Source organism: Mirounga leonina, unplaced genomic scaffold (genome assembly GCF_011800145.1).
Source record: "Mirounga leonina isolate KUSES-001 unplaced genomic scaffold, KU_Mleo_1.0 Mir_204, whole genome shotgun sequence".
Taxonomy (NCBI): domain Eukaryota; kingdom Metazoa; phylum Chordata; class Mammalia; order Carnivora; family Phocidae; genus Mirounga; species Mirounga leonina.
Window position 1 is genome coordinate 16,914,772 of NW_023270513.1, and position 13,073 is coordinate 16,927,844.

The following is a 13,073-nucleotide window of genomic DNA, read 5'->3' on the forward strand; positions in this document are numbered from 1 at the left end:
AGATATGATAAAAGTAGATATAAGAAAATGGTATCTGATTTTGCTTAATATGCATTAAGATTTTACCCTAACTTTACAAAGGGATCTTTTTTAAACATACATTTTTTATTGGTATTTGTTAAAATAAATAGTTTTTCCCTAAATTCATGTGTAATATAGAATACAAAGTAAAATATATAGAATGGTTTTTGGTTAAGAAATTTTTACTTCAATTGACTATTTCTAATCTAGATATTATTTTCCCTTATCTGCATGATAGGTCTTGTGATCTCAAAACAACATTTTAAAATTATGTTTCAAAAGTAAATTTGAAACTTCTATCAAATGCTAGACATTTACTTTAGTTATTATGCTAGTTATATTCAAGAAATACTATATGTCATGTACAGTAATGGATGCAGCATCAAATTTAGGCGATATAATGCACCAAATGAGTGGCAGTTGTGTCTTTGTTTTCTAAAGATTTTTGAGGTTTGCATGTGTTTATTTCTGAGTGTTCATTTATGTTTTAGAACACGAAAGTAGTTAGTCAAGGTGAAAAGAAGTAGGAATGGAATAGATGTCTGATTTTTTAATAGGCTACTATAGTTAATTGAATTTTATAGCTTTTTTATAGCAAAATCTCTATTATTTAGAATCTCAGTCTATGTTCCTTAATCATTTTTAAAATCTTATTTATAAATAATACAGCAAAATTAACTTTTTTGGTATAGTTATTTTAGGGATATTTTAAATACAGGATTTTTTAAAAAGATTTATTTACTTATTTATTTGAGGGAGAGAGAGTGCACAAGCCGGGGGTGGGGGGGGGAAGAGCAGAGGGAGAAGCAGAGTCCCCACTGAACAAGGAACATGAAGCAAGGCTCAATCCCAGGACCCTGGGATCATGACCTGAGCCAAAGGCAGATGCTTAACTGACTGAGCCACCCAGGCACCCCAAAATATAGGATTTAAAAAATGTATCTTTAGACTTACAGAAATGCTGGAAAGATGGTGAGTGTTCTTTATACTCATACCCAGTTTTTCCTATTATTAACAATTTATATCACTATAGTATACTTATCAAAAATTTTTGAACGAATATTGATACATATTATAACTAAAATTCATCCTTTATTCATATTTTAATTCTGTTTTAATTCAGATTTACTTTGTCTTACCATTTCAGAATGTCATATAATTGGAATCATAGTGTCTAGTCTTTTCAAACCAGCTTCTTTTAGTTAACTATATGCATTTAAGATTTATCTATATTGCTGTGTGGATTGGCAGCTTATTCCTTTTAATTTCCAAATAGTATTCCATTGTATGGATGTACCACAGTTTATCAAGTCACCTATTGAAGGACATCTTGGTTGCTTTCAATTTTTGGTAATTATGAATAAAGCTTTTATAAACACTGATGTGCAGTTTTTTGGTTTCTTGTTTTGTTTTGTTTTGTTTTGGTAAATAAGTTTTCACTTCACTTGGGTAAATACCAAGGAACATGATTACTAGGTTGTATGGTATGTTTAGCCTTATAAGAAATTGCCATACTGTCTTTAAAGTAGACATATCATTTTGCATTTGCACCAACAATGTTAGAGACTTCCAGCTGGTCTTCAGCTTTGCCAGCATTTGGTATTGTCAAAATATATATTATTAAACATTTTAGTCTTTCAATAGGTATACTGGAGTCTCATCATAGATTTATTTTGTCTAATTTGTATTTCTCTAATTGCTAATGATACTGATTATCTTTTCATGTGTTACTTATTAAGAATTTTTATCATGAACAGATGCTGAATTTTGTCAAATGCTTTTTCCGTGTCTAATGAGATGATCATATGATTTTTTTTATTCTATTAGTATGGTATATCTTATTTATTGGTTTGCATGTGTTGAACTATCCTTGCATCCCAGGGATAAATTCCACTTGATCATGGTGAATGACCCTTTTAATGTGTTGCTCAATTTGGTTTGCTAGTATTTTCTTGAGAATTTTTGCATCTATATTCATCAGCAATATTAGCCTGTAGGTTTTTTTTTTTTTCTTTTTTCTTGTAGTGTCCTTTTCTGGCTTTGGTATCAGTGTATTGATGGCCTTTATTTATCTTTCTTGACTTATTTAACTGGCTAGCATCTCCAATACTATGTTGAATGGGAGTGGTGAGTGTGGGCCTCTTTGCATTGTTTTTGTTAGGGGAAGTATTCATTTTTTGCTGCCAGGTGTGATGTTAATTGTAAGATTTTTGTAGTGCTCCTTATTAGACAGAGGAAATTACTTTCTATTCCTATTTTGCTGAGAATTTTACCATGTTTGAATATTGGTTTTGTCAAATTCTTGCAGCAGTTAGTAAGATCATGTGCTTTTTCTTCTTTAGACTGCTGATATAATGGAGTACATTGATAGATTTTCAAATTTTGAACCAACTTTGTATCCCTGGAATAAACTCCACTTGGATGTATAATTTTTTTATGTGGCTGAATTCTATTTGCCACTTTTTTTATTTGCCAATATTTTGTCAAGGGTTTATGTGTCTGTATTGATGAGGGATAATTATCAGGATTTTTTTTTTTTTTGTAAAATCTTTGTTTTGGTATTAGGTTAATGTTTGCCTTTCAGAATGAAACCAGAAATGTTCTCTTCTCTTCTATAATAACTATGTAAAATTTCTGCTATTTCTTCTATAAATGTTTGATAAAATTCTCTGTTGAACTCATATGGGCCTGGAAATTTCGTTTTGGGGAAATTATCTTCAGTGTTTAGAGGGGTATACTATCTATAAACTATCTGTACTAATTTGGGTAAATTTTGGAGGTTTGTGGTTTTCAAAATATTGGTCAGTTTATTATGAATTGTTGAATTTATGTGCATAGAGTTATTCATATTATTCTATTATTTTTTGAAGTCTTCAAGTGTGTAAGATATTCTTTTCATTCCTAATATTTGTGTCTTCTCTCAGTTTTTTTCATTGTTTGATATTTTTCTATTTTATTTATCCTTTAAAAAAAGCTTTTGTTTTCATTGATTTTTTTCTACTTTTCTGTTTCTACTTTTATTTTTATTTGATCCTTCCTTCTGCTTTCTTTTTCTCTTCTTTTCCTAGATTCTTAAGGTGAAAGCTTAATTATTAATTTGGAAACTTTTTTTCTTTTCTAATATAAGCATTTAATGCAATAATTTTCCTCTCAGCATTGTTTTAACAGAGTCCCACACATTTTGGTGTCTTGTATTTTCATTTTTGTTTAGTTCAAAATATTTTAAATTTTTTCTTGATATTTCATCTTTGATCTATAGATTATTTAAAATGTGCTGTTTACTTTACAAGTGATTGGAGATTTTCCTATGAATTCTCTTATTTATTCCTAGTTTGACTCCATAATTGTGGTCCATACTTGTATGATTTAATCTTTTTAAATTTGTTGTTTGTTTTATGACCCAGAATATGTTCTATAATGGCAAACACTCCATTGCACCTTAAAGGAATGTATTTTCTGCTGTTGCAGAGTGGGAGTTCTATGAATATCAATCAGATCCAATAGGTTGATGGCATTGTTTAGTTTTTCTATATCCTTGCCAATTTCTTTCTTCTTGTTCTATTAATTATTGAGAGATTATTGAAGTCTTGAAATAGAGAAACTTTTTCACCACATAGTTTCCTTTATCCTTCCCCTTTACACACACACACACACACACACACACACACACTGCATCTACATACACAGAAAAGCCCATGAGACAATGCTACAGTTTTTGTTCATTTGTCCAACCTACTTAAAAAGACTCAACACAAGAATAATTGTCTATTATATTTACCCAGATACTTAGCATTTGTTATTTTTCCTTTATTTTTGATATTCTGTTTCTTTCTGTTAAAATTACTCTGAAAAATTTCCTTCAGCAATTTTTTGGAACAGGTCTACTGACAATATTTTGCTTAATTTTTCTTCATCTGAAAACATATTTATTTCACATTTAGTGAAGAATATTTTCAGTGGATATAGAACTATGGGTTGAGAAGTTTTTTTTTTTTTTTCCTTCTTTCAGTGCTTATAAATGTACCATTGCATTAAGTTTTCAACAGCTTCTGATAAGAAATCCATGGTCATTTAAATAGTTATTCTCATTTAGGTAGTGCATAGTTTTTGTTTAGCTGCTTTTAAGATTTCTCATGATCTTTCCTTTTCAGTAGTTTGATTATGATGTATCTGGCATGAATTTCTTTGGGTTTATCCTGTTTGAGGTTTACTAAGCTTCTTTAATCAGGAGGTTTATGTATTTTGAAAAACTCAGGAAGTTTTCAGCCATTATTTCTTCAGCACTGCTCACATTCTTTTCTCTGGGACTCAGATAATTTGAATATTGCACCTTTTTGTTATTATTCCTTGGGTCTCTTGGGTTCTACTCAATTTTTTCCAACTTCTTTCTCAGTAGTTCAGATTGGATAATTTCTATTGATCTAGCTTAGAATTTTCCAACTCATTTCTTTGTAATCTCCATTCTCTTATTAAGGCTAGCCAATGAGTTTAAAACTTTTGTGATTATATTTTTAAATTCTAAAATGTCCATTTGGTTTTTATATACATCTTTTATCTCTTTCCTAATGTTTTTATTTTTGAATTGTTTCAGGAGTATTTATGATAATTTTGTTGGAGGGATTTTATAATAGCTGCTTTAACATTTTAAAGAATCCCAAGAACTCTGTGATCTCAGCATTTGTATCTGTTGATTATTGTAGTTTTAAGAGCTTTATTGAGATGTAATATGCCTACCATACAACTCAGCCATGCAAACTATACAATTCAATGACTTTTAGTATATTCACAGAGTTGTACATCCCTCAATACAATCTCACTTTAGGAAATTTTATTATTCCAAAAAGAAATCCTGTGTCCATTAAGAGTCATTCCCCATTCCTTCACTTCCCCCATTGTGCTAAGCAAATATTAATATACTTTCTGTCACAATAGATTAACCAGTTCTGTATATTCCATATAAATGGAATAATGTAATATATGGTCTTTTGTGAATTGTTTCTTTCACTTAGCATAATATTTTCGCAAAACATTTTCATGTTATAGCATATATAATTACTTTAATTCTTTTTCATTGCCAAATAATATTCCACTGTATGGATATAACTTGTTTTGTTTTCCATACATTAGTTGACAGAAATTAGAGTTTTAGTCCACTTTTTGGCTATTATGAATAAAGATTCCATGGACCTTCATGTACAAATTTGTTAAAAATTGCTTTGATTATATCCATCCTAGTGGTGTTATCTCACTTTTTTTTTTTAATCAATAGGCTATTTTTGGGGGCCAGTTTTAGGTTTACAGAAAAGTTGAATAAAGAGAGTTGAATATAGAGAGTTCCTTTATACCCCTCTATCCTCACCCATAGTTTCCCCTATTATTAACTTCTTACATTAGTATGGTGCACTTGTTATAATTGACAAAACAATATCAATATTTATTTATTATTAAGTACAGTTCATAGTTTACAATAGGATTCACTCCTTGTGTTGTAAAATTCTATGATTTTCTACAAATGTATAATATCATGTATCCATCATTACAGTATCATGCAAAATAGTTCACTATCCTAAAAGTCCTCTATGGTCTACTCATTCATCCCTAGTTTACTTTCTCCAAATTCTGACAACCACTGATCTTCACACCATCTCCATAGTTTTGCATTTTTCAGAATGTTATATAGCTGGAATTATACAGTATGTAGTGATTTAAACACGAATTATTTTACCTAACTGTATGCACTTAAGATGACTTTGTGTCTTTTCATAGCTTGATAGTTCATTTCTTTTTATTGGTGAATAATATTCCATTATATGGATGTACTGTAGATTGTTTATCCATAACTATTGAAGGACATCTTGGTAGCTTTCAGGTTTCAGCAATTAATAATTAAGCTGTTATTAATATTCTCATGCAAGTTTATGTGTGGGCATTAATTTTTAACTCATTTGGGTAAATACTATAGAGCACAATTTTTGGATCATATGGTAAGAGTATGTTTAATTTTGTAAGAAACTACCAATCTGTCTTCCAGTGTCCCTGTACCATTTTGCATTCCTACCAGTAGTGAAGATGAGTTCCTCTTACCTCACATCCTTGCCACTGTTTGGTGTTGTCAATATTTTGGATGTTGGCCACTCTAATAGATGTGAAGTGTATGTCATTATTGTTTTAATTTGCAGCTCCTGAATAATGCATGATATTAAACATGTATTCCTATGCTTATTTACCATCTGTATATCTTTGGTTAGTTGTCTGTTCAGGTCCTTTACCAAATTTTTAATTGGGTTGTTTATTTTCTTATTGTTGAGTTCTAGAAATACTTTGTATATTTTGGAACAAGCCCTTTGCAATATTTCCTCCACAAATCTGGGAAAAATCCCCAAATTTGCCTTTTTAAAAGCCTTTTTTACAAAGAAGAAGTTTTTAATTTTAAATGAAGTCCAAATTATCAATTTTTTCTTTCACAGATTGTGCTTTTAATACTGTGTCTAAAATGTCATCACCAAACCTAATGTAATTTAGATTTTCCCCTATGTGATCTTCTAGGAGTTTTATAATTTTGTGTCTTCCATTTAGGATTATGATCTACTTTTAGTGAAATTTTTGTGAACAGTGTAAGATTTGGGTCTCAATTATTTATTTTTTTTTTTGCATGTGGATGTCCAGCTGTTCCAGTACCATGGTTGAAAACTAGATCAGTTGACTATATATGTGTGAGTTTATTTTTGGGCACTCTACTCTGTTCCATTGATCTGCTTGTCTATTCTTTCACCAATACAACACTGTCTTAATTACTGTAGATTTACAGTAAGTTGTAGAGTTGGGTAGTGCCAGTCCTTTGACTTTGTTATAATTTTTGATAGCGTATTGCGTATTCTGGGGTTTTTGCATTTCCATATAATCCTTAGTATGAGTTTGTTGATTCCATAAATAACTTCCTGGGAGTTTCATTGGGATTGTGTTGATTTTATAGATCAAGCTGGGAAGAACTAACACTTTAATATTATTGAGTTTTAGATCCATCAATGTGAAATATCTCTTCATTTATTTAAACCTACTTTGATTTCTACCATCAAAGTTTTCTAGTTTCCCTCCTATATTTCTTACACATATGCTGTTAGATTTATACCTAAGTATTTTATTTTTTTGGTGCTAATATAAATGAAGTTTTGTTTTTAATTTCAAATTTCAATTGTTCTTTGCTAGTATGTAGGGAAGCAATTGACTTTTGTATATTAACTGTGTTTTTCAACCTTGCTATAATCACTTATTAGTTCTTGAATCCTTTTATTATTTGAGATTTTCTGCATAGACAAACATGTCATTTACAAACAAAGAGTTTTATTTCTTCTTCCTAATCTGTATACCTTGCATTTTCTTTTCTTACTGCTTTTTCTAAGACTTTCAATATGATGTTGAAGAAGAGTGGTAATAGGGGACATTACTTCCTTATTCTTGATTTCAACAGAAAAACATTTAGTTTGTTACCATTAATTATAATGTTAGCTGTAGGATTTTTGTGGATGTTCTTTATCAATTTGAGAAAGTCTCCCATCTATTCCTACCTTATTGAGAGTTTCTATTATGAATGTGTTGAATTTCATCAAATGCTTTTTCTGCATTTATTTATATGATCATACAATTTTTCTTCTTTATCCTTAAGATGTGATGGATTACATTAACTGATTTTCCTATGTTAAGTCAAACTTGCATATCTGAAATAACTCTCACTTGATGTTGGTGTATAATTTTTTATACATTGTTGCACTCAACTTGCTAATATTTTGTTCAGAACTTTTGCATCCATGTTTATGAGAGGTAGTCATCTACAGTTTTTATTTCTTTTAATGTTTTTGTCTGGTTTTGGTATTAGTGCAATGCTGGCCTCATAGATTGAATTAGAAAAATATTCCTTCTGCTTCTATTTTCTGTAAGAGATTATAGAGAATGGTATAATTTCTTCCTTAAATGTTTGGTTGAATTCCCCAGTAGACCCATCTGGGCCTGCTGCTTTCTGTTTTAGAAGGTTATTAATTATTGATTCAATGTTTTTAATAGATATGGGCCTATTTAGATTATCTATTTTTTCTTGTGTGACTTGTAACAATCTGTGTATTTCTAGGAGTTTTTCTATTTCACCTATGTTATCAAATTTGTGAGTATAGTTATTTTTAATTTTTATTATTTTTAATGTTTATAAGCTTAGTAGTGGTGGCCTCTCTTTCATTTCTGATATTAGTAATTCATGTCTTATCTTTTTTTTTTTTTTCTTAGCCTGGTTAGAAGTTTATAAATTTTATTTACTTATCAAGTAATCAAATTTGGTTTCATTGATTTTCTGTTTTCAATTTTATTGATTTCTGTTCTAATTTTGTTATTACTTTTCTTCTGCTTTCTTCGGATTTCATTTCATCTTCTTTCTCTACTTTCCAAAGGTAGAAGTTTGAATAATTCATTTTATCTCTTTCTTCTCTGTAATATATTCATATAATTCTACAGATTTCCCTCTAAGCCTTCCTTACTGTATTCATCATATTCTACAAATTTTGATAAATTGTATTTTCATTTTTTTGTTTAAAATAAAAATTTTAAATTTATCTTGAACTACTTTGATCCATGTGTGATTGAAAAGTTTGCTATTTAAATTATATGTATTGGGGTGTTACAGGTATCTTTCTGTTATTGATTTCCTGTTCAATTTCACTGGGACCAGAGAACATACTTTATATGATTGCTATTCTTTTAGATTTGTTAAGGCATGTTTATGGCTCAGAATGTGGTCTGTTTTGGAAAATGCTCAAAATAGTTTAAAGAAGATATGGGGCGCCTAGGTGCCTCAGTCAGTTAAGCGTTCAATTCTTGATTTTGGCCCAGGTCATGATCTCAGGGTCATGAGGTCAAGCCCTGTGTTGGGGTCCATGCTGGGCATGGAACTTGCTTAAGATTCTCCCTCTCCCACTGCCTCTAACTCTGCTGGCATATGTTCTCTCTCTCTCTCTCTAAAATAAATAAATAAATCTTAATAAAGAAAGATGTGTATTACATTGTTGTTGGGTGAAGAATTTGTAAATGTTAATTAGATCCAGTTGATTGATGTTGATATTCAGTTCAACTCTATCCTTGCTGATTTTCTGTCTGCTGGATTGATCTGTCAATTACTGATACATGGATCATGAAGTCTCAAGACTTCAAGATTTGGATTTGTTTTTTTCCACGTGAAGTTCTTTCAGTTTTTGCCTTACATATGTTGATGCTTTGTTGTTAGGCACATTCTCCTTAAGGATTATTATGTATTCTTGGGGAATTGTCCCCTTTATCATTATGTAATGCCCTTCTTTATAACTGATAATTTTCCTTGTTCTGAAGTCTGATTTGTCTGAAATGAATGAAATGACTCCAGCTTTCTTTTGACTGGTTTTAGCATGGTATGTCTTCTTCTATCCCTTTTTAATCTATCTGTGTTTTTACATTTAAAGTGTTTTCTAGTAATTAAGATATAATTGGATGTAGTTTTTAAATCCATTTTGATAGTCTCTTTTAATTGGTTTATTTAGATCATCAATATTGAAAAGTTATTATTGATATAGTTGGATTAATATCTATATTTGTAACTGTTTTCTATCCATTGCCCTTATTTTTTGACTCCAATCTTTTGACTCCCATTCATTTTCTGCCTCTCTGGCTTTAACTGAGCATTGTATATGATTCCATTTTATCTTCTCTTTTACACTCCAGTTATACTTCGTATTTTGCTGTTTTTGTGGTTACCTTAGGGTTTGCAATATTATGACTAATCTAAGTCCATTTTCAAATAATACTATATTTAATCATTTATGGTTAGTGCTGTTAACTTATAACAGAGTATTCCCAATTCCTCTCTCTTGCCTCATAATATTGCTGCCATTCAATTTGCTTAGCCTCATAAGTCACCAAATTCATTGTTCCTATTATTATTTTGAAAATACCATTAAGTGCTAAATCAATTAAGAATAGGGAAAATACAAGATTCCATTTCACTTTCATTTATTCCTTGTCTAATACTCTTCATTTCCCTATGTAGATCCAGATTTTGGAGCTAACATTTTTTTTTTTTTTTTTTGTGCATGACTAGCCTTCTGTTTTAAAAAAAAAATCCCTCAATTTGTGTTTGTCTGACAGAATCTTTAGTTTTCATTTACTTTTGAAGAATAATGTCACTGGGTAAAGAATTATAGATTGGTGCTTTTTTTTTTTTCTTTCCACACGCAAATATTGTACTTCACTCCCTTCTATCTTGCATGGTTTTTGAAGAAAGACATGTAAATCTTGACCTGGCTACTCTATAGGTATTTTACCCCCACCCCTCTTGTTTCCTTGCTTCTTTTATGATTTTCTCTTTGTATTTGATTTTCTGGATTTTGACTCTGCTATGCCTGGTTGACTATATATAGTCAACCAGATATAAATATATCATACTTACTGTTTTCTGAGTTTCCTGAATCTGTAATTTGGTTTCTGCAATAATTTCATTAGTACTTCAAATATTTCTTCTCTTCTTGTCTTTTTTTCTTCTTTTAATATCCCCATTACACATATGTTGCTTCTTTCAGTTTTCCCACAGGTCTTAAATATATTTTCATTCTTTTTTTCTCTTTATTTTAAGTTTGCAAAGTTCCTCTTGACCTCTCTTCATACTTACCGATTCTTTGTTCTTGTCCAGTCTATAGATGATCATATCAAAGGCATTCATTATTTTTCTAAAGCTTTTAAACAATATTTGTAGCATTTAATTTGCATATTTCTTAAGATTTCCATTTCTCTGCTTATATTATTTACCTTTCCTTGCATTTTATCTACTTTTTGTTAGTACCCTTAACATATTAATCATAGTTCTTTTTGATTCTCAGTCTGATAACTCCAAAATCTCTGTCTTAACTGAGTCTGGTTTTGATGCTTGTTCTGTCTTTATTTAAAAAAAATAAAATTTTTATCTGAGTATAGTTGACACACAATGTTACATTAGTTTCAGGTGTACAATTTAGTGATTTGACAAGTTTATACATTTTGCTATGTTCACCACAAGCATAGCTACCATCTGTCCCATTATATCACTCTTACAATACCATTGACTGTATTCCTTATGCTGTGACTTTTATTACTGTGACTTATTCATTATATAACTAGAAACCTGTATCTCCCTCACCCTTTCACCCATTTTGCTTAACCTTACACCCTTCCCCTCTGGCAACCATCAGTTTGTTTTCAGTATTTATAGGTGTGATTCTGATTTTTGTTTGTTTATTCATTTTTTTTTTAGTTTCCACTTATGAGTGGAATCATATGGTATTTGTCTTTCTCGGTCTGACTTACTTCACTTAGCATGACACCCTCTAGGTCCATCCATGTTGTCTCAAATGGCACAGAATTGCATTCAACAATATGTTTAAAAGATCATTCACCAAAATCACATTGGATTTATCCCTGGGATGCAAAAATGGTTCAATATTTGCAAATCAATCAACATTACACACCACATAAACAAAACTAAGAATATAAATCATAGGATCATCTCAAAAGATGCACAAGCATTTGAAAAGATTCAACATCCATTCATGCTAAAAAAAAATCAACAAAGTGGGGTTAGAAGGAACATACTTCACCATACTAAAGGCTATATATGAAAAACCTACACCTAACATAATACTCAATGCTGAAAAATTGAGACCTTTCCTTTAATATCAGGAACAAGAGAAGAATATACAGTCTTGCCACTTTTATTCAACATAGTACTGGGAGTCTTAGCCACAGCAATCAGACAAGAAGAAATGAAAGGCTTCTAAATTGGTAAGGATGAAGTAAAACTGTCACTCCTTAGAGACAACAAGATATTATACATAGAAAACCCTAAGGATTCCACCAAAAACCTACTAGAAATAAAAAGAAAAAATCAGTAAAGTGGCAGGACACAAAATTAATGCCCAGAAATCAGCTACATTTCTATACACTAATAATGAAGTAGGAGAAAGAGAAATTAAAAAAAAAAATTTACAATTTCACCAAAAGTAAATAAGAATAAACTTAGCCAAACTGGTGAAAGACATGTAGTCCAAAAACTATAAAATATTAATGAAAGAAATTGAAGATGACACAAACAAATGGAAAGATATTCCATATTCATGGATTGTAAGAATAAATATTGTTAAAATATCCATATTACCAAAAGCAATCTACAGATTCAGTGCAATTCCTATAAAAATACCAATTAGCATTTTTGACAGAACTAGAACAAATAATCGTAAAAGTTTTATGGAATCACAAAAGACCTGAAATAGCCAAAACAATCTTGAAAAAGAAGAACAAAATTGGTGGTTTCACAATTCCAGATTTCAAGATATTCTACAAAGCTATAGTAATCAAAACAGTATGGTACTTGCACAAAAATAGATCGTCTGAAACAGAAGAGAGTCCCTAGAAATAAATCCATGCTTATATGGTCAATTAATTTATGATAAAGGAGACAAGAATGTTCAGTGGGGAAAATACAGTCTTCAATAAATGGTGCTTGGAAAACTGGACAGCTACATCTAAAAGAATGAAATTTGATGACTTTCTAGTACCATAAACAAAAATAAACTCAAAATAAAGACCTAAATGTGAGACCTAAAACCATAAAATTCTTACAAGAGAATATACCAGTAATTTCTGTAGGAACATTTTTCTATATCTGTTTCCAAAGGCAAAGGAAACAAAAGCAAAAACAAACTATTAGAACTACACCAAAATAAAAAGCTTTTGCACTGTCTTAAAACTGTGGGCGTTTTGTTTTGTTTTGTTTTGTTTTGTTTTGTTTTGTTTTTGTCTTCTAGTGTGCCTTGTAGCTTTTTGTTTAAGTTGAACAAGATATACTGGATAAAGGAACTTAGGTAAATAGACCTTTTAGCATGAGGCTTTATTTTTATTTGGCTGGTGGTAGACTGTGCATAATGTTTGCTATTGCTGTAGGTGTCAGAATCTAAAATTGTTTCTATTTTCTTTTTTCTCCCCTGTGGACCTTGGGTATTTTTGGATACTAC

At 30.4% G+C, this 13,073-nt stretch overlaps 1 protein-coding gene across 1 annotated transcript in view; it reads left to right on the forward strand.

Moving 5' to 3' along the window:
- The first annotated feature begins 6,684 nt into the window (after positions 1–6,684).
- Positions 6,685–13,073, forward strand: part of DACH2 (dachshund family transcription factor 2) — a 373,931-nt gene continuing 367,542 nt past the window's right edge. The window contains exon 1 of the mRNA XM_035028825.1: positions 6,685–6,734. Within this exon, the coding sequence (XP_034884716.1) occupies positions 6,731–6,734 (4 nt within the window). The 5' untranslated portion in view covers positions 6,685–6,730. The remainder of the gene's footprint in view (positions 6,735–13,073) is intronic.